The 27,247-nt window shown below is 49.8% G+C and overlaps 3 protein-coding genes across 3 annotated transcripts; all 3 read right to left on the bottom strand.

Moving 5' to 3' along the window:
- Positions 1–7,221: 7,221 nt before the first annotated feature.
- LOC126581241 (circadian clock-controlled protein daywake) lies at positions 7,222–13,160 on the bottom strand. The gene is made up of 5 exons (XM_050244759.1): positions 12,591–13,160; positions 8,581–8,728; positions 8,254–8,494; positions 8,051–8,184; positions 7,222–7,978 (listed from the first exon to the last, which is right to left on the bottom strand). Exons 2-5 carry the CDS (start codon positions 8,678–8,680, stop codon positions 7,680–7,682), a joined length of 774 nt encoding a protein of 257 aa, XP_050100716.1. The 5' UTR covers positions 8,681–8,728; positions 12,591–13,160; the 3' UTR covers positions 7,222–7,679.
- Positions 13,161–16,133: 2,973 nt separating this feature from the next.
- Positions 16,134–18,966, bottom strand: LOC126580762 (protein takeout). Its single transcript, XM_050244006.1, has 6 exons — positions 18,896–18,966; positions 18,155–18,512; positions 17,588–17,706; positions 16,606–16,861; positions 16,366–16,518; positions 16,134–16,282 (listed from the first exon to the last, which is right to left on the bottom strand). The coding sequence occupies exons 2-6, from the start codon at positions 18,228–18,230 to the stop codon at positions 16,134–16,136; spliced, it is 753 nt and encodes a 250-aa protein (XP_050099963.1). The 5' UTR covers positions 18,231–18,512; positions 18,896–18,966.
- Positions 18,967–20,049: 1,083 nt separating this feature from the next.
- Positions 20,050–27,247, bottom strand: LOC126580761 (uncharacterized). The gene is made up of 5 exons (XM_050244005.1): positions 26,851–27,247; positions 22,667–22,776; positions 21,100–21,230; positions 20,737–21,020; positions 20,050–20,628 (listed from the first exon to the last, which is right to left on the bottom strand). Exons 1-5 carry the CDS (start codon positions 26,921–26,923, stop codon positions 20,477–20,479), a joined length of 750 nt encoding a protein of 249 aa, XP_050099962.1. The 5' UTR covers positions 26,924–27,247; the 3' UTR covers positions 20,050–20,476.

Genomic DNA, 27,247 nt, shown 5'->3' with positions numbered 1-27,247 from the left:
AACCGAACGGAAAGTGAATTCCAAAGTAAAAGTGGATTCCAACGGGATCTCTTGGGATCGCGGACGCCACGAAACCTTGGCTTGGTAGTCCTTTCCTTGAGATTGCTGCCACAGGCTGCTGGCTGACTGCCGCCGATGGAATGTAAGGCCGAGCGTACACTTCCTTTCGATCGAGTCCCAGCTTTTGGTATTGCATCATCGAACTGTTTGTTTTCTTATCGTGCTCTGGCGCGTATTCTCTGCACAGGAGCTTTGGTAGCGTGTGTCATCTCGATTGTGAAGAGGATTAGTATGCGGTCACGAGAAGAAATTGCCTAAACACTTGGCCTGAAATGGCAACCTAGCGTCAAGCATCGTAAACGTCATCGTTACATCGCAGGGCAGACGGTGAGAACCGTGCGCTGACTGCGGATTAACTAAACCACACCGGTGACCGCAATCTGTGTGACTGGGTGTTTGTGTTTTTATGAAACGAGATTTATGTGTTTTCTAGAAACATCCTAAACATAGCCACATACACCACTAACCCGCTTCTCGGTACGGTACTGGACGACCATCCTGCAAACCCCATTACATCGATAGCGTGTGGCCAGACGCCATAATTAGACAAGACACCGGGTCGGTTAGCAGCAGCAGCAGCAGCAGCAGCAGCAGCCGTACGTAGGAGAAGGTGAAGGTGCTCTACGTTGGCCACCCCACCACGGTTGGGTGGGGGGTTGTGCAATGTACATAATAATCATTTGTTTCCTTGCCGCACACACCGTCCATCGCCTCGAGCTTTGAAGCTACTTCGAGACACAAGGGGGCCGAAAATTAAGGTCCGTTAGTGTGTTCCTCTTTGAAGAGCACGCAACCGCAGTCATCAAGCACACGCACAGCTTCACACCTCACGGACCTCTTGTCTGTGGGCCGTTGAAGAAAGGAGGAAGGAAGACTTTGCTTCCTTGATTTTTCGGCCAGTGCCACGTTGAGCCAGCGCCACGATGAAATGATTGTTTATTTACGTTTGAACATCTTCATCAAAGTGCCATTGACGGCACGAGGGGTTAAATGTTATGCTACGGGAGTCTGGTAAGTGTGGTATCTCGAGAGGAAGGGGGGCCCTGAAGGACTGCTGACGATCCAACGGATGCCACGCCACGAGAGTGCGAGCTTTCTCCCTTGGCCAGGTGGGAAGCTGCCAGGGAATGCCTGCCCGTGGCATCTCCTCTGCGGTGTGGCGTCTGGGAGAAGAAGGAGAAGAAGGTGCGCCTGAGCCGCACCGATAATGACGATAAGTGCTTACGAAACGTGTCGACCGGACGGTTGATAACCAGCTACACCGCCTCCTTAGTACGGGTACGGCGGTTGCATAATTTTGTGGAGCCCACGCGCGCTGCTGCATTCATTCAGCAGCAGCAGCAGGCTGTGGCAAAAGCTTTTAAAAATCGCGGGGCTGACAGGATCCGACGCCTTTCGATTCGGAAATCGTGCGCTGAAAGCTTGTAATCGTTGGTCACACTGCCGCCGATGCGTAGAAGGCAGGATTTTAAACATTAACGGTAGTATGTTGCAGTGTAAATGCTGGCTTGTAACAGCGATTTTGATAATTTTCGATTTATGATTTTTTTAGATTTTCGATTCAAGTGATATTGTCGTGTATTGTGTTGTGTTTTGTCGATTTTTTGTGACGTAACCATTCTACTTTATTTTTTCAAGTAAATGGCATATTCATTTATAACTTTGGAAGAATATTTGGTATTGTTTTGAGCAACATTAATTAAAAGATTAATCCGTGGCATCAAATTTTGGTAGGCGTGTCGTCGCAAAGGTACTTTTTGCGGTGTCCATCGTAGTTGCGTGATGAGTCATTAGAAAAATACAAATCGACAAACAAAACTACATTAGAAAAATACAATACAGTTTGTTACAAAGATTCCCAATGAGCAACTATGTACGTTCTAGATGACGACGAACGTTACATCGGCCTCTTAATTCATGTGACGACGTACGTTACAACGAACTGCTTCGTGCAGAACTTTTGCAGTTCGCCGAACTGTCCTTCGTCCCAAAGATCGTCGGCAAATCGTCAGCCAAAGTTTTCAAGCTAAATGCTTTTATTATAGCATTTGCTATAAAAATTTGAAAAATCCGTTGCAGATTTATGGCATATTTCGTGTATTTTTAAATATTATAGCAAAAAATATTTAAAAATTAACTCACCAAAATGTTCTTTTATTTATTATTCATACAATAAATTTACAAAAAAATCATATTAAAATTAAAATTAAATTAAATAAATTACTTAAAAAAAATTGGAATTGATGCTGTTACTGGTGCTGGTGGTTGTTGTCGCGGGTGCTGTCTCCGTAGTTGCGCCCGGCATCGGTGGTATACCCATCATCCTCATCCGTCCTGCGGCAGTCCAGCGTCATCCATCGCCTGCTCAATCTGAACGATCCTGTTCCGGACTCTGCAACTGACGCAGTAGCTGTGGCATCATCGTAACCATCTGCTCCTCCTGCACCAAAAGTAAACCAAACGAAATAATACAAAAATTAAAAATTAAAGATAAAATTAATCCTAGTTCAAACCGCTCACGTACTCGAAGCATAATCAGTGTTTTCCCATTTCCTGTTTCGTTTCTGAATCTACCGTAGATCCAGCAAAATGCCCCGCCCGTAGACACGCGTTTTGCACAGCTGTTCTAGGACGAGCGAATGTGTGTCGAGTCAGAGGGGGCGGTGGATCGATCGGGTGCCTTTTGCGGTTTATCAGTTGTAGCCCATTGATGAGTGATTTCTTTGCCAATGTTTACTGATCTTCTTCTTTTCTTCTGATAGATAAAATTAATCCGCATTCAATCCGCTCACGTATCGTCCGCCAACGCCACCTACTTACCCAGCATTCAAACCTGTAATCAAATAATGTTGATAAAAATGTCCCGGATGATTTATCAAAACCCAACACCTCAACATTATGAAGGCTCACATCATTAATGATCAGGCGGTTCAGACGAAGGCAGACGCCGGGTGACCGGAAGCGACGGAGAAAATGTTAAGCACTCCGCTCTCACCAGCACTTCCGCCGGGTTTTCCACTATCTGCCGTTCCGACGATCGTATTAAACGAATCCCAAATCCGCCACCGGCACCATCCTTTTCATCGCCCAACAAATCGACACCCGACATTCCCGGTTTCTTCGTCACGCGTAGTTTCAGCCCGTACGAACAAAACGAACTGATGATGAACCCTCCCGAGTACTTTCCGGAGTGTGCACCGTATTAGGCCCATCCGCACTCGTAATGTCGTAGATGTCGGCGCTCTTGCCATGGCGTAGCTTCAGAATCCATGCACCTGAATTTGCCTTCAACTGGAAGTAGCGCAGATTTGTCATTACGATCGTATCGACGATGATCGGACGATCCTCGGTACCGAGCGTGATCCGGTAGCACTGTCGAAGCAGTGTCCCCCGAGGAGCAGCTTTCGAGCTCATACTCTGAGTGTACCGGACCATTAATCTCGGATAGCTTGATGTTGTCCAGGCCTTACACTGAACGGACCACTTCGACGAACCAATTTTCAGGGACCTGCAAACAGGTGTACATTAATACTCTTGTACCGGTTGAACAGAATCCGCTTCAGGTACTTACGTTTAAACTCTGTGTCAACAGGGGATTCGCCGGAAGGCCGACAAACTTCGCGATCGGACCAGCCAACCGGCCATCGTTTGTGAAGTGCAATTCTGGATGGAAAACGAATCGCTAAAACCTTCAAATGGGAGGATGTTAATAGCGAATGAATGGATTAGAAAGGAATAGGTTACGTACGTTTTAACCGGCATATCGCTGTGCTTGTCGATCGCACAGAAGAAGATCTTCATCTGACAGTTCACGACATCCCGTAGCAGCATTCTACAATATCGAAGAATGTCTGGTCGGCCTCTTTCGGTGCAAGCTATACTACGGTGTGGCTCTCCTGCACATTGGTCCGTGTAGCGGAATGGATACGGAATGGAGTATCGAAGTTATCCGTCAACGAGGCTTGCTTCAATCCGGCGCGTATCTTTTCCGTGTACTGCAACCCATTGTAGCTGTCCAAAAGTCCATAGTTTCCGTGTCAAAGTATTCTTCCGCTTCGTACGCACCCAGCAACCGTTCATTGGCCATGATCGTACTGTCGGAAGCACACAGCTTCAGCACTCGCTGGCAATATACGCGCAACATTTTCAGATGCATCTGAGTCCCGAACAAAATGCCGAGTACGGAATCGGAAACAGTAACGGTAGCAAGATCGGTACCAGGTTTAGCGGCTTCCAGAGATCGTACGTTGCATCGGCCGCGAGTGTATTTATGCTGGCCCGAACCAGTGCATTTAGATCTTTTTTTCAGTTCCGATCGAGCCGCATCGCTACCATCGACGTTGGGCACAAAAGCCACTCTTAAATTGGATGTCGATTTCTAAGGAAAAGAGAAACAACGTTAGGAAGTACGACCCAACAAAAGTACAAAGCTATCAAAGCGACCACACCATCGTTTTCCGCTTTTAGAGGTTAAACCACTTTCGTTACCTTTGAGGACGGTGACTCTTCCTCTACCTGATCGGTGTCGCTCGTTAGTTGCGCCTTGAGGGCCCGCTCAGTGCCCCCGCTTGTGATTAGCTGGTGCTGTTCGTCCGGTTAGACACAAATCATCGCGCATCATCGACTCATCGTCCGTATCCGTGTCTGAGTGGATACGGAACGAACGGGACACCTTACGGAATGGGCACTCCGGGAGCTACGGGGACTGTTCGCCTTCCCGCGATGGTGATGTAAAGCTGCTACTGCTACACCTCCTACACCTTCACTACTCTCGTCGTCACACAAATCAATCGATTGATTACGATAGAACAACACCCATGCAGCAGTATCTCGAGCTGCTGGATGAGTTCGGTCCATGGGGTGCCGATCGTGGTGCACTCGATTTGCTTACGACGATCGAGAAGGAAAAAATCCGCACACCGTGCGAGCGACACTTTCTTCTGCTCTGCATGGTCTCCACGGTGTTGGTTCAGGCCCGCTCGATGGCAGCCGGTGTCTTTTCGCGGTACACTACGGAGATGGAACGCATCCGGCGGTACTCGACACCGAAAGTGCGCCGATTGCTCGAAGTTTTAGCGTGGTTCGGTGAGCATCAGGCACGTCCGAATGATCAGCACACCAGCAATGCATCGACAACGCTTCAGCAACAACAGCAGCAGCAGCAGCAGACAATGTACTGTTTCTGCCGTACGGTCGAGTGTAAAGAACTGGGAAGAGAGTATCACACATTCGGTAGCCGGATCGGTGATGTCGGTGAACGAATCGATCGCTTGGCGAAACAGCTCCACACCGTGCGTCATGCAACCGATCGACTGATGCTAAAACATCGCAATCGGGACGGTGGCTCCAGTGAAATGAATAGTGGTTCCTCTCCCCGGCACCACAGCACAGCCCAACCGCACACCGATGGTCGTCCCGGTAATCTTCGAAGACGACGATGTTTTCCAGGAGCCGGCATCGGTGGTGGTGGTGGTCCACCATGGCTGAATGGAGCTATGGGACACCATCAGAGGGGGCACGATACCAGCAGTGCTGGTGCAACGGAGGCACTATGTGGACTGATCTTTTGCAACGATCGCTCGATCGCACGCATACTGTACGTGCTGCTGTACGAGGTGGCACGCTCCCAGCCCGAGTTCGCCTTTCTAAGTGCTCAGTACACGGTCGATAAGGTGGTGGATCCGCTTACGGATGCCAAGCATGCCGCACTCGAGCACCGGAAGCAGGAGGAAGTGTTAAAGCGCTTCCGAATGCACGACTGCAACACAAAATCAATCGATTGATTACGATAGAACAACACCCATGGTGATGATTGGCAGTACTTACGGCGTCATCAGATCTTAGCGTGCTGCGGTTCTACAAGCCTCTTGCACTTTCTGAGTTTTCTTTTCCAACGGGAACGCTGACGAGAGTGTAGTTTGATCTTGTACCTCACGGAAATGTTAAAATGATAAGAATATCACTCTTTTTACTGCGATTTACTTTTCACATCACATAGCTCACTACGATCAACAGGAACGATCGTGTTGTTTGTCGAATGACGTTTCGGTTATGGTGAGTAGGTGGTGACTGTTGGTGAATAGGTGGTGAATAGGCGTGCCAGGTGGTGAAAATGCTTGCCATAAATTTTAGCAAAGTTCACGTTCAAATGGCGATTTTGAAGCTTCAACCGCCGAAACGAATACGATGGGAGCTATCTCGTACGCTGGCCTCCGATTTGCTTCCGACGTGCACCAGGATCGCCACATAGGTGTCGATGCAAAAGCTCGTGGCTCCTTGGGTTATAAGTTTATCTAGATAGCCCCGTCTAATTTTTGTTGATATTACAATTTTTCCATTTTTGGCAGATTGTTGAAGTTCAAAAAGTGATGCTTTTTGCGATTCTGCTAAAAACAAGCTTTGCATAATTTTTTAAAAAAAGTATCAACAATTTTAATGAAATCTTGACGGGGCTACTTGACAAAAAGTGTACAGAGTATGTACACTTTGAAAGCTCTGGTTTTGGAAATCGCTCTCCAAAGTAGCGTGCTAGATGGAGGCTAGTATGAAACGCGGATTTTCAAAAATCTGTATCTTTGTCAGTTTTTCCTCGATTGATCCAAAAATTTTACACAATACTCTTGAAATGTTAAAAACATGTGTCACAAGAAATATTAAATACCGAAGCCCACCTTGAACGATACCTAAAATTAAATGATACGCTTTAAACCAAAAGACGAAGATCGATCTTCAATGCAATTTAGTCCTTAACACAGTTCGATAATATTCATAGTGATTGCAGTGCTTCAATATAAACCATTTGACGCAAGCACTTACGTAGCGAGTAATACAGAAAATCGCGAGACGCATGCGTAAAAGGTACATTTTACGGTGTTGCGGTGAGCAAGCTTTTCGAAAAGCCAGCTTTATAGCAAAGCTAAGCACACGCCGATTCCAAAACCGATTCCAATCCACCACCGACCTCAAGATGGAGAGGATTTTGAAAAATGAATAAAATTCCATTACAATAAAAATTCATGAGTAAAATATAGTTTGTTGAGCAGAACACCATCCAGCGATGGTACAAATAATCTTGACTAATTTCAAACGGGGTTTTCCCATCACTCAGGAATCAGGTTTGTCATCGCTAAGGAACGGACAAGACAAGTCGAGCAAACGGAGTAATTTTAAAACGGTGGTTCTGGTGGTTTGTTTTATTCATGTTCTGCTTCCAACTCCGACGCGACCTGCAGCAGGACCCTTCGGACTAAACATAGTATATACACTTCCTCTTTCCTTTCCTTTCCCCGATATCCATTTTTGCGATTTGCGAATCCGTAAAAGCCGTCCAGCTGAATTCTTCCCTTCCTCTGGCTGCTACGCAGCGCCCTGGTGGCTTACGTACAGTGTGCGCGTGTATGTGTGTGTGCCGTGGATTGTCCGAAAGTAAAAGTCCGAAAAAACAGACTGGCAAAGAGTGCAGACCAAACAGTAGAGTGACGTAAAGGCAATAGTTCGATTACGGATTATCCCCCCGCCCATTTTAAAGCGCCACGCTAATCACATATTGCAAGAGGTCCCTTTCCCCCTTCTTCTTATCCTTGAAGTCCTTCTCCTCCTCCGAATGATGCTCCGTACCCTTAGGGAAACAGGACCTCCTCAGGGAAACGCTCAAGAATTTTGTTGCCAGTTCGCTTGAATATCCTTTGCAGCGCTTTCTCGATCAGGGGAATCAGCTCGGTGCTCAGCAGATTAAAGTTCTGGTTGATCGTCTCGTTGATGATTTCGCCCAGCACACGATCGCCGCCGAACAGGTTGTCCAGCTTGATGCGCCCATCCGACACCCGGATCTTAATGTCGAGCTTCGCCAGCGACAGGTGATCCCGTCCGTTGATACGCTTCCGGTCACCCTTGATGCGCACACTGCCGATGCCCTGGGCTGTAAAGAGAGTGAAAAGAGTGTTTTAAGCTGGAGCAATCATCTCTCCCCATAGGGCACTCTAATACTTACTGAAGTTGCCAGTGAACTTGCCGGATCCCTTGACCGGCAGCAACAGAATCCTTCCATCGACCACGTACCGCCCTTCAACGTACAGATGCGGCAACTCCAGCTCGAACGAGTAGATCTTGCCGTACTCGACGACACTGTGGAACGAAAGAACCATGAAGATCATCATTGGTGGTATTATTGGTCCGCCGACGATCACTACTTACGTTAGCTTCTTCAGTTTAAAGTTGGACGGTCCGTACGCCTTGATGTCCTTGGCCGAAATGCTAACGCCCTGCCCGGGGACACTCTCCGCCACGATCAGATCGCCCAGATTGATCGGATCGATCGAAGGGATGTCGAGCTCGGGAATACCGCGCGCCAGGTACGGTCGCAGCGTCTCAATCGACTCCTTCATGCACTCGGTCAGCTTCGGATCCTCCCGGTGGCACACGTGCAGGTATTCGGCTGCATGAAAGAACGGAACAGAATGGATGCCAGAACACTGGCTGATGGCGATCAAACTCTAGAGGAACGTTCGTTCTGCTACTTACGCAGATCAACAGCCGGACTTGACTGGGCTGTCACCATCGCCACCACCACCGTCATCAGTGCCATCAGCAGCATCCACGTGCCATTGGAATTGGGACCCATTTTGATCTCTCGCTCTAGCTGCTTGCTCTCCGCTGCTTCGTAGTTTGTCTGTTGAAACAAAAAGACCTCAGCTGATTACAAACTGACCTGTCGACCATTCGGGCCTGTGCAGAGTGCACATGAGGGAGGTAATGTGGACAGTGAAACAAGGGGTGGAGAGTGGGGGTAGTGCATGCAACAAATCACTCGCTGCCAGAGTAATTAGCGAACCAAACCAAAGTAGCAAGCTAATTGTGTTCCTTTGGGCGGCAGACTGGGGCCCCTGGAGGGGGGTCGATGTCAACTGGAGTCTTCAATGGGGGTCAATGGCGGACAAAGGGTTCGGAAGGTTGATGTTGATGGAGCCGGTGGCCCCGGAGCTTGTGTTCTGCACAACCTTCTAACGGTGTGGCGTGGAGGTGGCCGATCATTAGAAGGCCCTCTGGCCGCTTATTAGCTAATGAACCTCACCTTCCCCCTCACCACCTTTTGCGCCTAGTGCCAGTTCTGGTACCGGTCACCCGGTGGGTGGGTGGTTTGGCTGGGTCGGCGGTTCCACCTTTTGCTACTCTAATTGTGGTAATTGTGTGCTGCGCTGCTGCTACCGATCAGCCTCACAAGGATCATGTCTCCATCATGGTGGTTATCCGTGTTGGCCAGCCAACCAGGCTTTCAGGTTTCCCTTTCTTGTGGATCATCATCCGTTTCACAGTTGCACCACCACCACAACCGGAGTTGCACCCATCGAAAGCCGCCCGGTAATTGGTGTGCGCACACCAGAATAACGTGTGGTTCGACCGGCGAGAAGGCAATTACTTACACTCAGCCACTTGAAGGTCACGCCAAAAGAACTCGCTTGCCGTATGCGCGCGGGCTTGTTCTAGTTGAATCGGCGCCGGTGCGGCTCGCTTTGTGCTCGATGCTTATCAATCGGGCCAGTTAATTGATGCATTAGTAGGAGGCTGGGGTGGTCTTTCACATGGTTCTTGGGTTAGAACAACAACTTTGACCGTACATGTTAAAACTTTCCATCAGATTTTGCATGTTGTGAAACAAACAAACAATTTTCGGACCTGGTATGAACGTCAGTGGTGCGTTTTTTGATTTGTAGCCAAAGATTTTGTCTATGAGTAAAAGAAAATTTAACAATCAATAATATCGTTTGTTTGATTTTACTCCCGTTTGCTGCTCACTCCAGCAAAGAGAAGAAGTTATCATTGATTGATAACCTCAAAAGGGAGAGAAAAGAAGCAATCAGCAACAGCAACCGTATCTCAACTCTTCGTCAACGCTAAATGAATCGCTATAACGTGCAAATAGCCTTCTCGAGACCGGAGATGGTAGGATGGATAATCTTAACGTATATGGTGGGGCTTTACAGACTCCTTTCCTGCCGAGTTCTCAGTGTTTAGGACTAACCGAAGGTCTTTGAAGACTTCATTGAAGAGCAGATGCGAAGGAACTGTTCGTGCTTTGATCACCATCTTGGCTAACGCAAGCGAAAACTAACGACCACGCTAGAGTTCATAGTCCTCCCATGGAAACCACAGAAGCCAACGAACGACATCCAAATAGAGTCGTGCGATCAGCGTGCGACACCGTTCCACTGCACACAGAGCATCTAGAGGCTTCGACAGAACCACCAGCAGCCTCACCGCGGTGCGCTAACGAGAAGAAGATTTAGACGCGATCACCGTACGCGTGGCGCTGCTGCCGTTTTGTGCCGAGCACTCAGAATGTGGTCTGGCGGATGTGCTGGTTGCCAGGGCTTTCAAGGATTACCAGTGTACCAGGTGCCGTGGTGCCACCTATTACGACCAAAGTGCGGCATGCGGTGAGGTTTGCGTCGTGATGAAACCACGCGAAAGATCAGCGCAGAACAGCCGGAGCAGCTTCTTCTGGCTGGCCGGGTCCGCCAGTATCTAGGGCTTCAAAGCGGAGCTGCACTGAAGCGAGAATGTCAGGCAACGACGACATCGACGACAAGTTCTGTCGCATCGACGCTGCGGAGCAACAGCAACCACCGAGATCCACCGTTGGCCAATCCCAACGCCAATCCGTCCACACGCTGGATGTGCAATCGATGCCGTCTCGGGGCGGGCAGGAGGTCTCTGGCAGGTTGAAGCAGATAGCAGATGAGTTTCTCTCGCTTTAGCGCTCGCGGTTTACTGGCACGTCGGTTCGGATCGGATGGCTTGCTTGTGGACCTTTCCAAAAGTGGCAACCGCAGAGGTCTGCGCACCCCGAATCCGGGCCGGCTTCGCAACCGGTTTGCTGGCCCCGGGTTGCGCCCCAACAGCCACTGCCGATGGCGCCAGCTGCTGGCTGTGGCTGGCGCTGCAGCCACAACAATCACCACCGCCACCACTTGCTGGCCAGGCCAGGGTCTCGGGGTGTGAATGTCATTCCTTTTTTTTTTTTTTTGCATTTTGTTCCGCAAACGGATGCTGTCGCTTCTCCCAACCCCCCCCCCCCCCCCCCTTCACGGTGACCTCGTCACTATCTCATCAGCGTCGGTGATCGTCGATCGAACGTCCCAGATCCCCGAAAATGTGCCCGTGACAGCGTCGCTCCCTGTCGCCTTGGATGGCCTTGAACACAGTGGAAAAGGCGCCCGCTGGACACGAAAACACGCACGTTTCCTTCGCAAAATCACGAACCAAAGAGGGGGGGGGGGGGGGGGGGTGGGTCTCCCCGCTTTTTCGGGAGCCCAAGCGAACCGGATGCCGATAACGCCGTTGACCTTGGCGGGGAGCGTGTTTTGGGTTCGATCTTGAATTTTCGACGGGATACTCGCGTAGTATCAACTGTACTAGTGCAGGGAGAGCAGAGAGAGAGAGCAGAGAGAGAGGAGAGAGACAGAGAAGCCATAGTAGAGCAGCAGCAGCAGCAGCAGCAGCCTTTGACAGCGAATGTGTGTCCACAGTGCAATGGCTCCCGTGAGCCCCCCGGGGGGAAATGTTGCGCAAAGCATGCGAAATGAATGACCGACCGAGCGAGCGCGTGCGAAAGTGATGACCACCGACACTATCATCACGAGCCAGCTTAGCTTGCAATTCGCGACCTTTGCGAGCGCGTTTTGCGTTAACGCGACTCCCATAATCATCTTCATTCGTTTGTTGATCTCGACTGATCGGTGAAATCAAATTCGCAATCAACTCGAGTGTGATCCGGAGAGTGGTGTGCTCGCATGCGTGTGTTCTTGAAAAGTATGCAGATTGCTGTGCAGAGTAGTGCAGTCTTGCGGTTTCTCTCTCTCTCTCCCCCCGTGTACCACTGCACAAATGATGCAATGCACAGTCAATTGCAGATTTACGAGCAATCGATACGATACGACACATACACTGAGACGGGCGCCTCCACCAACTGCACCGGCGTGCGGATTGGCCCAAAACGCAGCATCAGCTGCAGAGGCAGAGAGGCAGAGAGGCAGAGAGAACCCCCTCATCATCATCATCATCAGCATCATCATCAGTAGCAGCAGCAGCAGCAGCAACAGGTCGAGGTGTGGAAGTTGCTTTTGGGTTTCACAACCGAAAAACCCTTTCGTGGCCGGTCGCACACCGTTCACGACAACATACCCACCCCAGCAAGTATGCCAACAACAGGGAGAGAGAGAGAGACAGAGAGTCATCGAATCGATCAAATCGAGGAACAGGACAACGGAGTGGTGGCGGTTTGGTATCGCGAAAACAGCAACACCGCAAGCAGCCCGTTTGCCTTGGAAAGCCACCCAGCCACCAGCATGGGTCCGAGATGGAGCCTTCTGTGGAGTGTGCCGCACGCCGGAGCAATCACCGACAGACAGCCAGCAGCCATCAGCAGCAGAGCGAGAGTCACCAACAACATCATCAACATCGTATGCTGCTGCTGCTGCTCGTGGTGACACAAAGTTTCACACCAAAAGGACTCCAATGGCACCGGTTCTTACCTCTTTTCCTTTTCACTTTTCCTTCACTTCTCGTGGAGCTCCAGGGGTCGTTGGGGCAGCTACTTCAAAATGGCTGTTGGTTTCCGTTCACTTGATCGTATCACTACCGAGCCTAGAACACTTCTCGAGCAGCACTACCGATTGCGACCAATTGGGCACCAGCACCATTCAGTCGATCATACACCGTTAGTTATGCGAGGAATTCAATACACACTCACATGCACACAAGCATCGAATCACAACTATACCACAATGGTACAGTTTCCTTTCGGAACAATGATGATAACTTCCACGACAGTAGCGCGATCGCTTGATCCACTCGAATGCACAATGCACTCAGCTTCTCCAGATGACCCAAAAAAAAAACAATACAAAACGAACGAACGAAGGGGTGAACCCACGAAAAGCACGATCAATCGAAGAAGGTGCTTGCGATCGGGAGGCGGTTTTGCGAATGAAATGCGATCGTGCGCGCGCGCGCGCAGCTGATGGAAGGCTTGCGATCGATCGATGCGGCTGCTGTACCGGACCACAAACACACCGGGTGACTCTGGGTGGTGAGAATTTCAAAAATCGACTGGACGTGTGGTAATCTTTACGGGTTCGTTTATATACGACCGGCAAGGGCAGCCAGCGCTAGAGCGAGACAACCGCGACGACGACGACGACGAGCGTGCGCGCGCACACTATCGTCCCCTCGTAGGAATCGCGCGTCGTTCGCTTTGATAGCTGCCACCGGTGCAGGAGGAGGAGGACCCAGGGGGTGGTGGACGGATGGCCGGTTGCCGGTAGAGCAAGCAGCCTGTAGCGATGGCGGTAATCCACCACCCCAAAGCCCGCAGTGGTTTACGTTGGAGAAGGGGAGGTTCGTCGCTGTCGCGTTCAAGTCTTTCGTTTGATGGTGGCGTAGAGAGGGGTTGGCCACAGCCGAGAACGAACTCTTGACAACCCCCCCACCCATACCGTATGCCGGCGTACGGGCAGGTGTGTATCCGGTGTTCGTGTGTTGGTGTATGTGTTTGTGGTGTTATCTGCGAACCCAACCACCGGTCGATCACGACTTCGCTGTGGCGGCTGCGGCTTGGGAATATTTCAGAATACATTAGAACCAAGCTGATCCGTGGTCCTCGGTCACAGCTGCTGCTTAATTCAATTCGATTCTAGCGCTAATCGCCCAGAGTGCTCCTGGGCTTCCTGGAGTTCATCGAGCGGCGATACAATGGTGGATGGCTGGCTGGCTGGTGATGCTGCTGCTGCTGCTGACGACATCTTGACATTCTGGCGGGCAAAAGGGCTTGCACTGAGCTGGGGATTGCGGACACTTACGTACGGAAGCGTACGTGAGCGCGATGTCAACAAGGGCCACGCCGTACTCCAGGAAAGCTTCGTGCAATCAATGCTCACCAATGCAGCCATTGCTAGAAAGTTCCATCCCTCCACCCCCCGGGGGCTAGTGATCACGATAGTGCGCGCGTATGGAGACGTAATAGGAAATGGAGGTTTGCAAAGATCAAACGCTAATCTGTGAGGGACACCATTTATTCAAATATGGTTGGCTGCTGAACTTGGTAACATCGGCGTTCTGGAATGGAACACAATCGTCTGGTGCTCGTTCTGGAATGATCAGCTAATGAGCTGATCACCAATCATCGCTAATCAGTAGACCGTGGTGACTGTGCACACCGCCTGGTAGAATAGAACATAAAACCAAATCACCTTCTCACGACTCGCCCGAGATGGGCAGTTTTAATATGAAGTGCCACCGGAGAGCGCAACCCCTTCCGTAACCTCTCAACCCTCATTACGCCATCAACTTACGATGGCCGAGGGGGGACGATGATGAAGTAATTTCCAATCGCATGCCGGAAGACTCGAGCAAACAACCGGACGGACTGGCGCTTGTTTTGTCCGAAAAATTGGTCAGCAAACAATTAAAAATCAAGCGGCAAGTGGCTGTTGTAGTATTGTTTATTTATTCAACACCGTGAAATTCGGTTCGACCGCCAATTGACGTCAGGTTCTTGGCGAGCGAACTGAATGGTTCCCGACTTTGGGTTTGTTCTTCCTCATCGCGCGGTATCGCGCAAACAAGCCCATCGGCTGCGTTGCGCGTGTGCGTCTAGTTTTGGTGTTGCGGTGCGGTGCGTCATCTTCAATATCCTCCCTCCCACCCGTCCGTTCCTGCAGCGTGAGACGGGTTCGCCAAATTATGCTTGACCTTCGCGCTCAGCCATCCGAAGGTCACCTCTATCGATGATGAAAGTCAACGGAACGATTAATCTGGCGCGCCGACGATGCCGCTCGAGAAACAAGCTAGCGGCGCAATATTTTGGGATCCTGTGGTTCCAAACTCGTTCGGAAGCTGCCCGCCCCCATGGTACCGGTTATTACTGGCCGCCGGAGAAAGATACGGATACGATTGGCGGATGAGAAGGTGGCGGGGTGGTGAAGCACGCCTCCTGTTTGGATTACCTGCGTGTGTTGAATATTAATGTGTTGCCTGATTAGCTAATTGATTTCCCCGGGCGGTCTCTGGTGGTTTCGAAGAGATTAGATGAGGTTGGATAAGCAACGGATTAGGGAACTGTGTGCAAAGTGACTGGCGCCCCATCTCACCGATCATCTTTGCGGTGGTTTCTCGTTTCTGGTTAGGTAGCGTGTGCGGTCGGTCAGCGTGTATTTTAGGTAATTTCCACCCTGGAGTGTGTCAACTGTGACAAGTGATGTCCAGCATGAGCTAAGAGACTGTCAAACGCATTCTCGCGCAGACGCTGCATATCGTCGTAGTAGACATAGAAAAGCATTGCACGGCAAAGAAGAGTGTTTCGTATAGTTTCGGTGTTCTTTCGGTGGAGTTCTGGTTTTCTTCTTTGAGTGAATTATCCGGCGCTACAGCTGACGTCACGTCGAACACTTCGAAGTGGTGTTCTACTAATGAAGAAGAATTTTTTGTCGCTCGCCTTGGTTCTCCAGTTTGTTATTCTTGTTCTTATGGAACCAAGGTCGAAACTGGCGCTCTAGCACAGTCGAGAATCTCGAAGACCCGTTCTGTGTTGTGCTAAGAAGACTTCAAGGTCCAACTAAATGTCTGTCGTTCTCTGAGCAGGCGTTGTGTTCTCACAACTAATAAATTTATCTTCTGAAAATGATCTTCTTGAACATTCCTAAACAGGGACCATATTGCAGAAGCGTGAATTTGCGACATAAAACTCCAGTTTCGTCGTTCTCTACTAGAAAACGAATTATTTAATTTTCTCTTTAACTCAATCACTTATACATTTTATTCACTAACACAAACGACGAAGGCTACGCAAGTGATTTATCCAACATCCGACGACCGATGGACGATCTGATGCTCCCTCGCCAGAGTACTTGCCAGCGTGCTTCGTACGTAAGACCGACAAAAGAATAAGCTAATGCCAGTTTTACGAATCTACTCATACTCCACTTAGTTCACTACCAATAAAATAAATATTAGCACAGGGTGACGAAGGTTTCCGTCGTCAGACATAACCAGGCCAAAGCACCGTCCCCCCGGGCACTTCAATCGAGCCATTGTTCCACGGGAATGCGATCGAACAGCTGCTGCAGGAAGCCGTGCAAGTGTTCCGTCAGCTTGGTGCGCAACTGTGGCTTCATCTCCTTCAGCAGCTCCTGTGCGTTGGTGTTGATGAACAGATTCATCGCAGCATCTACAACAAACAGCGGAACGGATGACCGAATTAGAGAAGGGACAATTGGAACACAGATCAGCACCCTGCGCCCTGCTACTCACGGATAATGGCGTTCTGGTTGGCCACATTCTCCACGCCCATCTTGATTTCCTTCACGCTGAAATCCATCTTCGTCTGATCGACCGTCAGATACGTCTGCCCATCGTCACCCTGGTACGGGGTCGCCTTGAAGTACGTCTTGGCCTTAACTCCCTCTGTGGAAGATGTGATGGAGAAAAGAAAAAAGAAGAAGCATTGTTGAGAGAGAGAGATCGGAGAAAATGGTCACCATTTAGGCTCACCATACTCTCCCCAGTATTCGCCGGCACCGGAAGCCTGCAGCAACAGCAGCACACCGGACGATTCGTACTGAGCCGTCGCCTTGATCTTCGGAATCTCGATCGTCAGCTGGAACTGCATGCCGTCGATGTCGGAGCGCACGTTCACCACCGACAGATTGCTGACCCCGTACGCTTCGATGTTGCGGAAGGTGGCCCGGTATCCGTCGGGGCCAGAACCGAGCGCGATGCTGATCTCATCCACCACCACGGGTTCCACCTGGAACGAAGCACGTCGACAAAGACGCCATGGCCGAAAAAAAAGGCAAATCATTTAAAACATTTCAGGGCAGGGCGAGTATGCTCGTGACCAGTGACGGCTTTGTCTGCTTGACTGACTGGGAACGTCGTGTCCCGTCCCATTCACCGACTCCCTCCCTCACTCCCTTCCTCCCTCCCTCGTCGGTTGACCTACTGACCGGCCCGGACTCTTGGGCCCCGTGGATCGTAGAATGGCTCATCGGTAATTCAGGTCAGGTATTGGGAGAATCACCGAACGGGGAAGGGAGAACCGAAAACTGGGTTTCGTGCCAGCAACTACGACCGTTCCACGGCCGTCGGTTAATTGTCAGCTGACACCCGAGGCGACGGTAATGCCGACGAACGTTTCCATCAATCTGGGGTTTCTTCCATTCAGATCGTATCGTATACTTGATTACGCTTGGCCGCACCCACAGATGATCACGTCAATCGAGGCATCGTTGGCCACAGGAAAAAGTGCCTCTCGATATTCTCGCCAGACTCACGTTCAGGTTCTCACCACGCTCCCAGATTATGCCATTTAGCTGGCATTCGACGATCGGAATCCCTGATAAGCTACCCTTACTGTTCTGTTGGTCATTGGCAGCTAATTAGTTTAATCAAAACTAGTTTTCCTAGCAACTACCGATGAGCGTAACCGATGGCCACACAAATCGCACCACACCACAGCACACTAGACACTTACGTCCACGATACCGATCTCGGGAATGCCGCGGCGGATGTAGCTCGCCAGCTTGTTCGCCGCGTACCGCAGACAATCGTTCACGTCCGGCGCATCCCTTTCGCATCGATGCATGTAGTAAGCTGCAAACGGGAGGAAGAGAAGCAAAACGAAGAGACATCACGATCATCATCCACTATCGCATAACTCCGCACACCGTCAGTTCGCTTGACAACAAAAAATAAATAAATACAACCCTTGTCGGCCATCATTGTGAAGCTCGTAGCGTGAGTGCATGCGCGTTGCGTTGCGCGTAACACTCCAAGATGAGACGAACCAAAAAAAAAAAAAAACCGCAAACCACCCGGAGGCGATTGAATAAAACATTCGCCAAATCTCTACGAGCACTCGCGAAAGGCTGCCATCACTTTCGTGCCTCTTTCCGGCTACGGTTTCGTAATTATTTGGACGACGGTTACCGATTCGCAAGATAACCACGGGAGGCGAACCAAGGGGCTGAAGAGCAACGTAATTCGCTCAAATGGCACTTTGGTAGACCAAGCACCTTTGCTAGGGGTCCCCATTACTTACGCGTATCATCTTGGGAGAAGGCAACCGGGGCGGTAACAGCACCCAAGATCAGCACCAAAGTCAACGAACGGAGCATTCTTCTGGTGCGTGTCAACGTGTCTCTCTCTCTCTCTCTCTTTCGCTCTCTGTGTCTATTCCACCTTCGATCGGAGGAAACCAACGGTAGCACCAGCCACTAGGAGGGGGACGATCGCCCAAGCTATGTTCTGAGTACCGGTTAGGATGGTATTTTCCGATGTCTACCGTTCCCCGCTATGTTGCTGGGTACCGTTGGACGGACGTTGGCGTCTGCTACCGTCTTCCGCTGATGCTCAGAATCTGCAAATGACGCACGTTGGTTGGGTGCTCCGTTCGGGGTCTGCAAAAGATAAAAATACATTCCAGTGTTATTCATACAAATTCGTGTGCTTGTGGAGTGAGACTAGGAGTTTCTAATAGTGTGATAAACGCCTTCAAACACATTACACATCTAACGCACACAAGCGTTATCGAAGAAGCACTTTTGGAAAGTAAAAGTAGTGACGCCCAACAACGCCCAACTTTTTTGTATTATTCATTTCACTTCCGGATGGGTATTCCCCAATTTCACTACAAGGTACTACGGCATTGTCACTGTATTGCGTACGCACTCCAACGCAAACGTACCGATTCGGTGTCGATTACACCATCCAGGTCCCTAAAGGTCTGTCCTTACGATCTCCACGCACTACCACTCAGGTGATGCGGTTCCGTGTTACTTACCGCCCTTGATTGGATCGTTTGTGGTTTCGTCGGAAACGGAAAGCTCTGTCCCTCACGTACGATGGCCGACTCGCGAATAGCGCTCCGGACGCGGCGAAATGTTTGTTTTATCCACTTTCTTTTCGCGAGAGTGTACGACGAGGAGACGAGAGCGCGAGAGCGAGCCGGGCTCGAGGTCGTTTCTTCGGCGTCGTTTTGTTCCACGGGAGTCTCAAGAGCTGTACTCTACTTTCTCCACTTGGCGCCCGGGCCACGATGATCACCGACGATCTTGTGGCCGAAGTGGTATGAAGTCGCCTGCGAGTTTGATTCTTTCGTGCGTGCGCCTGTGCGCGCGATCGCCTGGAGCTTTTCGAGGCTCACATTTTATGGGAGCTTTTGGTTTGGGTGGTGGTCGATAGGTTTTAGTATTTATGAGAAAACAAAAGGGAGTATTATTGTAAACTAAAAGATATCGCTCTTTCGATCATAGCAATCCCTCGGTCGAAGTAATTAAATTTTAAGCACTTTAATACCTTTGATCTTCACTATTTTGCTTGTTGTTTGTAACTACTTATCTTTTCAATGGAGTAAGTAAACAAATTTACGAATATTTTTCGATGATACAGTGATCATTTATTCAATTCTACCAATGGAACATCAACAGTAACATTACATGAATTTACGCGAATAATTTTAAAAGAATGAACATGAAAAATCAATTATGACTAGGTCTGATAATGCTAGGGAAACATGCGATGCCCTTTAAAGGCCGTTGGATGCAAGAGACAGACAAATCATTGTCCTTTTGCTCTTTTTCTGTTTTAAAACCACTTTGTTAATTTTATTTATGTTTTCTCAAGACTCATATCAAACCATTACCTTCGTCTGGACTGATTGCCGTATTCCTTCCAATATGGTAGAATGCTAAAATGCTGGAACAGATCTGCGAAATCTCAATTTCTTTGTTAAAATTATTTTGTAGTATCTATAGTGTAGAGTGTAGATAGTTATTCTCAATGATGATTCAGAGATTCATGAGTATAATTCAGAGTATGTTAAATTGCGTCTAGATCGATATCAATTCACCACAATCACACTAAATCTAAAGATCGGATGAGAGGCAGCTAGGATGTCACAATAAAACAAATTCAAACGTTTATTACCTTCAGAAAACTAATCATTTATTTCCCAATTGTTTGATCGCAGTTGATTCCGTTCTATTGCGCTTACAGTTCATCAATTGTTCAGTAAAGTGTACCCGAATGATACGATTTTGTATTGATTTGGAACCACTCTCCATTCCTCCACAAAGAGGGTTCCTTGTGAGCCCTTCGCCAGGTCACAATCTTTTGTACTGAGAGTAAATGTCAGAATAGTTGCATAAAATTAATGCGCGCACAGATTTTGCGCATTCGCAGGACAGGCGACTAGGCGTCACCAAATCGCTCCATCGGTCCCAGGCCGCGGGACCAATCCACTGTAGTCGCTGGTGCCCGGCTGCTGGCCACCCATTCCCCGTCTTCGAGCTTAACCCTAAAACAACAGTATCACAAAGTGCCTTCACCCAATAGATCCCGCTGTACCGTCCCACTGTGGAGTCTAATCCTGCAGGAAGTAGTGGATGGGAACGTTATCGAGCAGCTGGTTGGCGATACCGGTGAACTCGTTCGAGAGTTTCTTCTGCAGCTGAGGCTGGAGCGCACGCAGCACCTCGTGTCCATTCTCCTTCAGGAACAGGTTGGTGGCTTCCGCTGGATAGGTAAAAACACAAAACAAAAGATCAACCAGTCAGGAATGATGTCCTTCAAGTAGATTTGTGTGGCGGGCATTGGCCCTCGGTGGGGGGGTTCGTCGCTTACTCAGGATGCGATTGTTGTTGAAAATCTTGGACACGCTCAGGCGCGGCTTCTTGATCGACAGGTTAAGGTCCAGCTTGTCGACGCGCAGATGCATTCCGGTCGGCTTTTCACTCGTCGACACCAGACCCTTGACGTCGGCCGTAACACCGTCGAACACGGCATCGAAGTCACCGGAACCACTGGCCGGAATGATGATCAGGACGCCACTGCTCGTGTACTTGGCGTGAATCAGCAGCTTCGGAATGGTGAGCCGGGCCTCGAACGGTGCGTTACCTTCAGATAATCTGCACAAAAACAAACAAACAAAAAAAAACATACGTTATTTATGGAGCTCTTTCCTTGCGGGTGCGCTTTGAGTCTTACTTGAGCGACCGGACGGTGAAGTTGCTGGCGCCAAATACTTCCATATTTTTCAAGTTGATCCGGTATCCTTGCGGGCCTCCGGTCAGCTGCAGTGACAGCTGATCCATCACGAACGGTTCCACCGAGGGTAGCTAATGTTTTGCGAATGTAAAAGAGAAGCAGAAGGTTGTCATTTGATTAGTCATAACAGTATAATCGGTGCCCCGGTTCGAAAATCTCATAAAACAATATCTCCACCACACGATGTAGGGCGTTCCGCGGGTGCACCCTCAGTTCGCAAGTTCCACGTGTTGCCTTTATGGTGAATCAGTGTCGATCGTGCTGGGGCTGGGCTGGGTCGATAAAACAATAAGGAAACCATTGAGCAGCGCCGTCAGCAATGGCCTTGAATGACACTTGTCTGCCAATGCCGGTGATCGGTGATCGGAGCAAGTTCGCAAAATGCGGCACTTTACAACGCCACTAATGATCATTACACCTCAACACGGGAAGGACCGCCGCACCGCGCACCGTGCACCGCGAGGAAGCCATAAATTCTACCTCGCGATTACACGATCCTCCCCCCGCCCCCTCCTCCGATAATCGATGCGAAAAGGACGACGAAAACCATGAAGGATTTCGTCGGAGCATGTGTTGTTCATTTGAATAGTTTTACTACCGCTCATAAAAGTACCGCGCATGGTGTTTCGCGATTGCGCAACATACATCTTACAGCGAGACGGAATGCCGGTTTCTTTAATGGTAATGCTCCTAATATGCTCGTCATGCCATGACTGATGGCCTCGTGAATGGCGGCTGCGATGGCTGTACGGACGGAACCCCCAAACCAAATTGGAAACAAATTAGAGCGTTCGATTGCAAAATGATGTCGGTCTGTTCGTGTTTCCCGTAGATGGTGAGCTGGCGGAATTGTTTAAAGAAGGAAACAGCCACCGTCGGCGTTGATGATGATCTTGCGATCGAAGATGTGAGGTTGCATCTCCGAATGCCTTGACCATGGGTGCCCCGCGTACCATACTGACCAACGAGGCCGCCAACGTGCCACGTGCACCCGGCGCCATTGACACTGAACTCTAGCAGCGTGAAGGTCAGCTGCGTCGTCGTCGTCGTCGTCATCCATGTCGTCTTCTTTTCCCCCTTTTTTTTTTGCTTCTGCTTCGTTCCATCTGTCTGCCGATGGTCGAAGTGAATTTTTGGGGTTGTTTTCATGTCTAGCCCCTTCTTCTTCTTCTTCTTCTTCTTCATCTTTCCATTCCATTCCGCTTCCTCCACCGCACCATCACCGTCACGCTTTTTGACGTGCTCAATATTTGTTTTGGTCGGTGAAGCCGAAAGCTGCGGCCCGCCATTCGATTACCTAATGTTACCCTCTCCAGCTGGTTAACCTTGAAACCGAACAGATCCGAGCTTCACGCACGCGCTGCCGGATGAAGGAAGGAGTAGCGGTATGGGGAGATGATAGTCTGAGGCGCTTTCGCCGCCAAAGACCAGTTTGGACGGTGGTTCTGGTGGATAGCATCTGCTCTGCCGATGCCAGGGATTTCGTTTTCAGCTAGAAAATACTCACTTTAATTTCGGGAATTCCGCTCGACAGGTAAGGTCGCAGGTGCTGCAGCGAAGTCTTCACACATTCGGCCAACTGGGGGTCCGATCGGCGGCATTGCTTGATGTAAGCGGCTGGGGATTAAGGAAGGAAGGAAGAAAGGGAAAGAATTGCCATTAATATTATGCTAATTTTATACCACTTTTACTCAATTTATGGACCGAGTCTTGTGTTTGAGCTAAAAATACGAGCCAGTTGCAAGCGAATTACTTTGAATATATATAGAATTCCGAAATGAGCACGGATATTGGGAATTCCAGAACAGGAACGAGATTGGACGATGCAGAGATAAGTTCTCTGCAAAGCAAGTTCTTCAAATCCAAATATGAGTAAATAAATACTCTCCACAATCGAATGCCAAACACATCCAAACGTAAGAAGCTCTCCGGCCGATCGAGCAATCAAATCATCGATCGATAAACAGTTCGTTAACACGAGCCGGCCACTGTGGCACATCTTAGGTTGCTGTGGTTTCGTCTGCACGCACGCACGTATGCTTCTACACCAAGGTCAGCTGGAAAAGTGTAATGACATCACGACGCACTCGATGCAGGGGGAATGCACGATAGACAGCATCGCCGCTCGCCAGGTTGGTCCACCCGATGTTTGATGTGTCTTTGGATACATTTGGACGCATTCAACTCGGATTCAGCTTACGCAGATGTCGTGCTGGCCTGTGCCACCACCTCGGCTCCCTGAAACCGGTTGCAGCCACCAAAAGCCACCAACGGCCAAATTCATCCAAGCTGTCCGTAGGTGTAGAACCGTTTACGACAAAAGCGATGCATTGCATCGATGTCCATGTTGGAATGCTCGTTTAAGGAGGCCTTGTTAGAACCACAGGCCACACAGCCTACTACTGGCATCTGGCGAACCGGAGTTGAACCGTTTAGTAGGCCCGATTAGGCACGGGAAAAGATGAAAAGTGGAGTTGTCAAACCCGTACAACCAGCGTGCAGCACTAACAACCTGTCCACAGAGTGTGTACACGGTGGCTGGTATGTTTGGCCGCCAGCAGCACTAAATGTGAATTGCCTAATCTACCATTAAAACCGCGAACCACACCACCAGACCATGGCCCCCATCTAGGGGTAGCGCAGCTGAAGATGTTTCATTTGACGACTCATGGAATGCTCGGTGCGTCAAGGTAAGGCAATGGGGCTCTCTGCATGCTATTTAGCAGGTAAACATCGCATTTGCCATCCATTCGGACTGCAAACGATTACCCTAGCCACCCTTCTCGTAGTTTAGTCTTTTTTTTCGTTCGTTTTCTTTCGTTTGTTGTAGATTCTTTCTTGGGGGTCGGGGTGGCGCTATCGGAGCACGGTAGAAGTAGGAGTTGATTACAGGGTAGAAGTCGGATTTCGGTGGTGGTTGGTGAGCCCAACCTTAACCTGAGCTCAACGCACTTTGCTTCTGCATGCACGTGAAGGTCGTTGGAAACCGCACAGAAACCGCGCCACGTGTGAGTTGGTTTTTGTAAATGGATTTCAAACGGTGAAGTGATCAGAGTTGTGTTGTTCTTGCCCTTTCGCCCTGACCAACAGTCGCTAGTTGGGTTGAACGGTTTTGCGGAGACATTACTGGAGGCCCGCTGGAGAAACCGAAGCCGACCCGTTTCGCCAGAAACTTCCTCACTTTCACTCGACTTGCAATCGCGAAGTGAGAAATGGCAAGGGCCCAGCAGATTGACTCCATTATCGTCTTAGCTGTTGCGTAATATTATGTGACCAGAGTAGGCGAGTCGTGGCGCGAGTGTACTAGCGAGAGTAATCAATGCTGCGATCCGGGACTCTTGGTGTTAATGTTTGCCAACGCCGGGTGCCTGTGGTGGGCATCTAATGCGCATCTAATGCGCCTGGAATGAGTTCTCCAGATTGTTCCGTTTTGAAGTTTCTACCGGGTCGTTGGAGGTATATTTTTTTGCTTCACTAATCAAGTATCAATTCACACCCCACCACCAACACCACCACCAGTTATTTGTGGCTCCAGATAGCGCGGATGATGCAGCAAATTGCGATCGTTTTGTACTTCCCAGCCACAACCGGAACTCCTGGAACGCAACGCAAACGATCGTTCTTTCTAGAGCTGTGTTTGTGTTTTTTTTTGCAAGAATTAAATCTAAACCACCATGATCGTGTGTTGTGTGGTTTGTGGCGTCGATAATCAAGTCAAGACTATCGAACGAGCGCGCAAAAAGGTGAAGCTGTGGAGATAATGAAATCGAGAACCGGACAATGGTGGGAACCACCGGCGGTGCCTGGAATACCTCTGAGCTCCTCTCTTCCTGGATGGAATCTTCCTCTGAGCAGCCACTCGTCTAGCCATCGGATAAAGACGATACGGTGCCTTGGCTGGCGTCAAACAGACGTCAATACTCTCTTTGGCTTGACCTTCCGGCAACCGAATAAATCGTTTTCGGCAGGGTCTGTTATAGTCACTGTGCGGCGCGTGTTGATCAGATGTCGACCTTGTCGGGGATTGTCTCGCATGGTCTATAGTCCCAACTGGCGGCCCAACCCTATCCAATCTCGGGGGGGGCTCAATGGGTCCGGTTTCGGGGTGCAGCCGTACAATTTTAGCGCGAGTACACTTCCCTTTCCACCGTTTCACCGGTTTCGACCCGTGTGCGACATTGACCCACTGACACTTCATTAGTGCCAGCCAGAAACCGCGTCCATCTTCACGGAGTCGACGGCATAATGGTCCGTTCGTTAGTGCGCGGACGAGCCCGCAGCGGTTTCGACTCATAAAAGTGCACATAAATGGACGAACATACATCATCTGGCTGGCTGGCTGGCTGGCTGGCTCACTTCTGCCGGTGACATCTACCGTGCGGTTTTTCTTGTGCCACCACAGGCCGAGCTTATGCTCTATGCGTGCTGCGTGACGTCAGCGAATGGTGACGAAGAACTGACATCGGTGCATGTTTTGTGGTGCGAAACAAACAAATGACCTTTTCGGCCAGTTCCGATCGCTTCTAGGTCTAGCGTAAGTCGAGAATTATCTGATTCCTGACAAGTACGGAACTTCCGACGAGTGTGCGCAGCATTAGCAATTGTCAGAACGCCAGACAAAAGGTTATTTCCTGTGGTCAGCAGTTTTCTCACGTCGTCACGCTTATCTTTTCGCATCGACAGATTGACTTGATCTCGATCTAACTGCGAAAACACTCTCGCCTCACGAACACACGCCCGGTGCCCTTTGGGAAGCTTCTCCCCAGCGTCTTCTCAGTAGCCGTGGTGCATCCTCCTTAACGATTGCATAGTGATTGCAAGCTGCGTGCATTGCGTTACGGTCGGCTGTAATTACGAGGAGAATTGTTTTCCGCTACCCAGCGCCAGCGTGCTCTATGGTCTGGTCTGGTCCGGTCTGAGCATAGTCACTGGGAACCTTTTGCAATTTCTAGCTGTCCTGAGTGGTAAGGGGCCAGACATGCTTGTGCTGCCGTTGGTGCGTAGCGTAGTAGCGAGAGGAAGAGAGGATGCCTTCCCAAAAGGTAGCTCCGGTGGCGATGCACTTAGTGACAGTTAGTTGCTTAGTTGCTGGTCATGATTCATGCAATCGAAAGCGCGTAGACGCGTTCCACACCTTGCCCCTGTTGCGTTCTGTTGCATAATCGGTCGTTGAAAGGGCCGATTGTGAGCATAGACAATTTGCAAATTCATCGCTCAATCATCATCGCGAATCATCGGTATCGAAAAAGGGGTCAGCGCGATTGGGATGGGAACGGTTTTCGCTTTTTTTTTTAGAAATTCTTCGCTTTCCATTGTTATCTGCTTATGTGGCTTAGAGGTCGATGAGAATTAAGTGATTCCAGATGCAGTTTTCTGCGTCATTGGCGCACATCTTTGGAAGTGTTTGAAGACAATGCAGCTTGCAAGCTTTTAAAGGGCACAATCTCCATCGCTCGGAGTCTATAAGAGGTCCGTGGTTTCATCGGCACGTCCGCCAGCCTTTAACAGACTCCACCAATGGAAAGAAGATGCCCTCGCGGTTCGATCGAGCCCTTGGTCGACTTGTTAGCACGGATCCACAGCACACAGACCACATTCACCGCGTGCGCGTTAATGAGCCCCTAATCATCGAGTCCCCGTGGAGGGTGCGTATCGTTGTCGGTCGGTCGGTCGGTTAAATTGTTTACTTACGAATTTCCTGCCCAATGGTCAACCCCACGGTGCACACTAGCGCGACGCAAACGGTGACGATCAGCTTGGCCATTGTGAGTGCGATGAAAGCTACGTAGCGAATAAAACACAAAAAATCACGAGCACGCAGACGATGATGGTGATGATGATGTTGGGACGTCGGTTCGGGACACTCTCGGGGCCGGAACACACAGTACACGGAAGTGCGGAAGTGAGATTGTTTTCAATTGAATTATGCTGACACTGCCCTAACGGTCGCTGTTTTCCACTTGGACGGTTCTACACACTGCCACACCGACTGACCGTTCTGGCGAGACAACACTGACAACGACTGAGAGACGCTTGCGATGGAACACGAACGGCTGCGAACGGCTGCGGACGTCTACGATCGACTGGT

Source organism: Anopheles aquasalis, chromosome 2 (assembly GCF_943734665.1).
Source record: "Anopheles aquasalis chromosome 2, idAnoAquaMG_Q_19, whole genome shotgun sequence".
In the NCBI taxonomy this organism is placed as follows: Eukaryota; Metazoa; Arthropoda; class Insecta; order Diptera; family Culicidae; genus Anopheles; species Anopheles aquasalis.
The sequence above is the reverse complement of the archived record's forward strand: the minus strand, read 5'-3'. Positions and strand labels throughout refer to the sequence as shown.

What these genes read in the sequence shown, in the direction of transcription:
- LOC126581241 (XM_050244759.1), bottom strand. Translation starts at nt 8,680, where the DNA reads ATGGGTCCCAATTCCAATGGCACGTGGATGCTGCTGATGGCACTGATG. An exon ending in AAGTCCGGCTGTTGATCTGC is followed by an intron (nt 8,495 to 8,580) that starts GTAAGTAGCAGA and finishes TCTTTCATGCAG; the next exon opens with CCGAATACCTGCACGTGTGC. An exon ending in CAAGTTCACTGGCAACTTCA is followed by an intron (nt 7,979 to 8,050) that starts GTAAGTATTAGA and finishes CTCTCTTTACAG; the next exon opens with CCCAGGGCATCGGCAGTGTG.
- LOC126580761 (XM_050244005.1), bottom strand. Translation starts at nt 26,923, where the DNA reads ATGGCCAAGCTGATCGTCACCGTTTGCGTCGCGCTAGTGTGCACCGTG. An exon ending in GCGGAATTCCCGAAATTAAA is followed by an intron (nt 21,231 to 22,666) that starts GTGAGTATTTTC and finishes GCAAAACATTAG; the next exon opens with CTACCCTCGGTGGAACCGTT. An exon ending in TTCACCGTCCGGTCGCTCAA is followed by an intron (nt 21,021 to 21,099) that starts GTAAGACTCAAA and finishes GTTTTTGTGCAG; the next exon opens with ATTATCTGAAGGTAACGCAC.
- LOC126580762 (XM_050244006.1), bottom strand. Translation starts at nt 18,230, where the DNA reads ATGCTCCGTTCGTTGACTTTGGTGCTGATCTTGGGTGCTGTTACCGCC. An exon ending in CTTCTCCCAAGATGATACGC is followed by an intron (nt 17,707 to 18,154) that starts GTAAGTAATGGG and finishes TCCCGTTTGCAG; the next exon opens with CTTACTACATGCATCGATGC. An exon ending in CCGAGATCGGTATCGTGGAC is followed by an intron (nt 16,862 to 17,587) that starts GTAAGTGTCTAG and finishes GCTTCGTTCCAG; the next exon opens with GTGGAACCCGTGGTGGTGGA.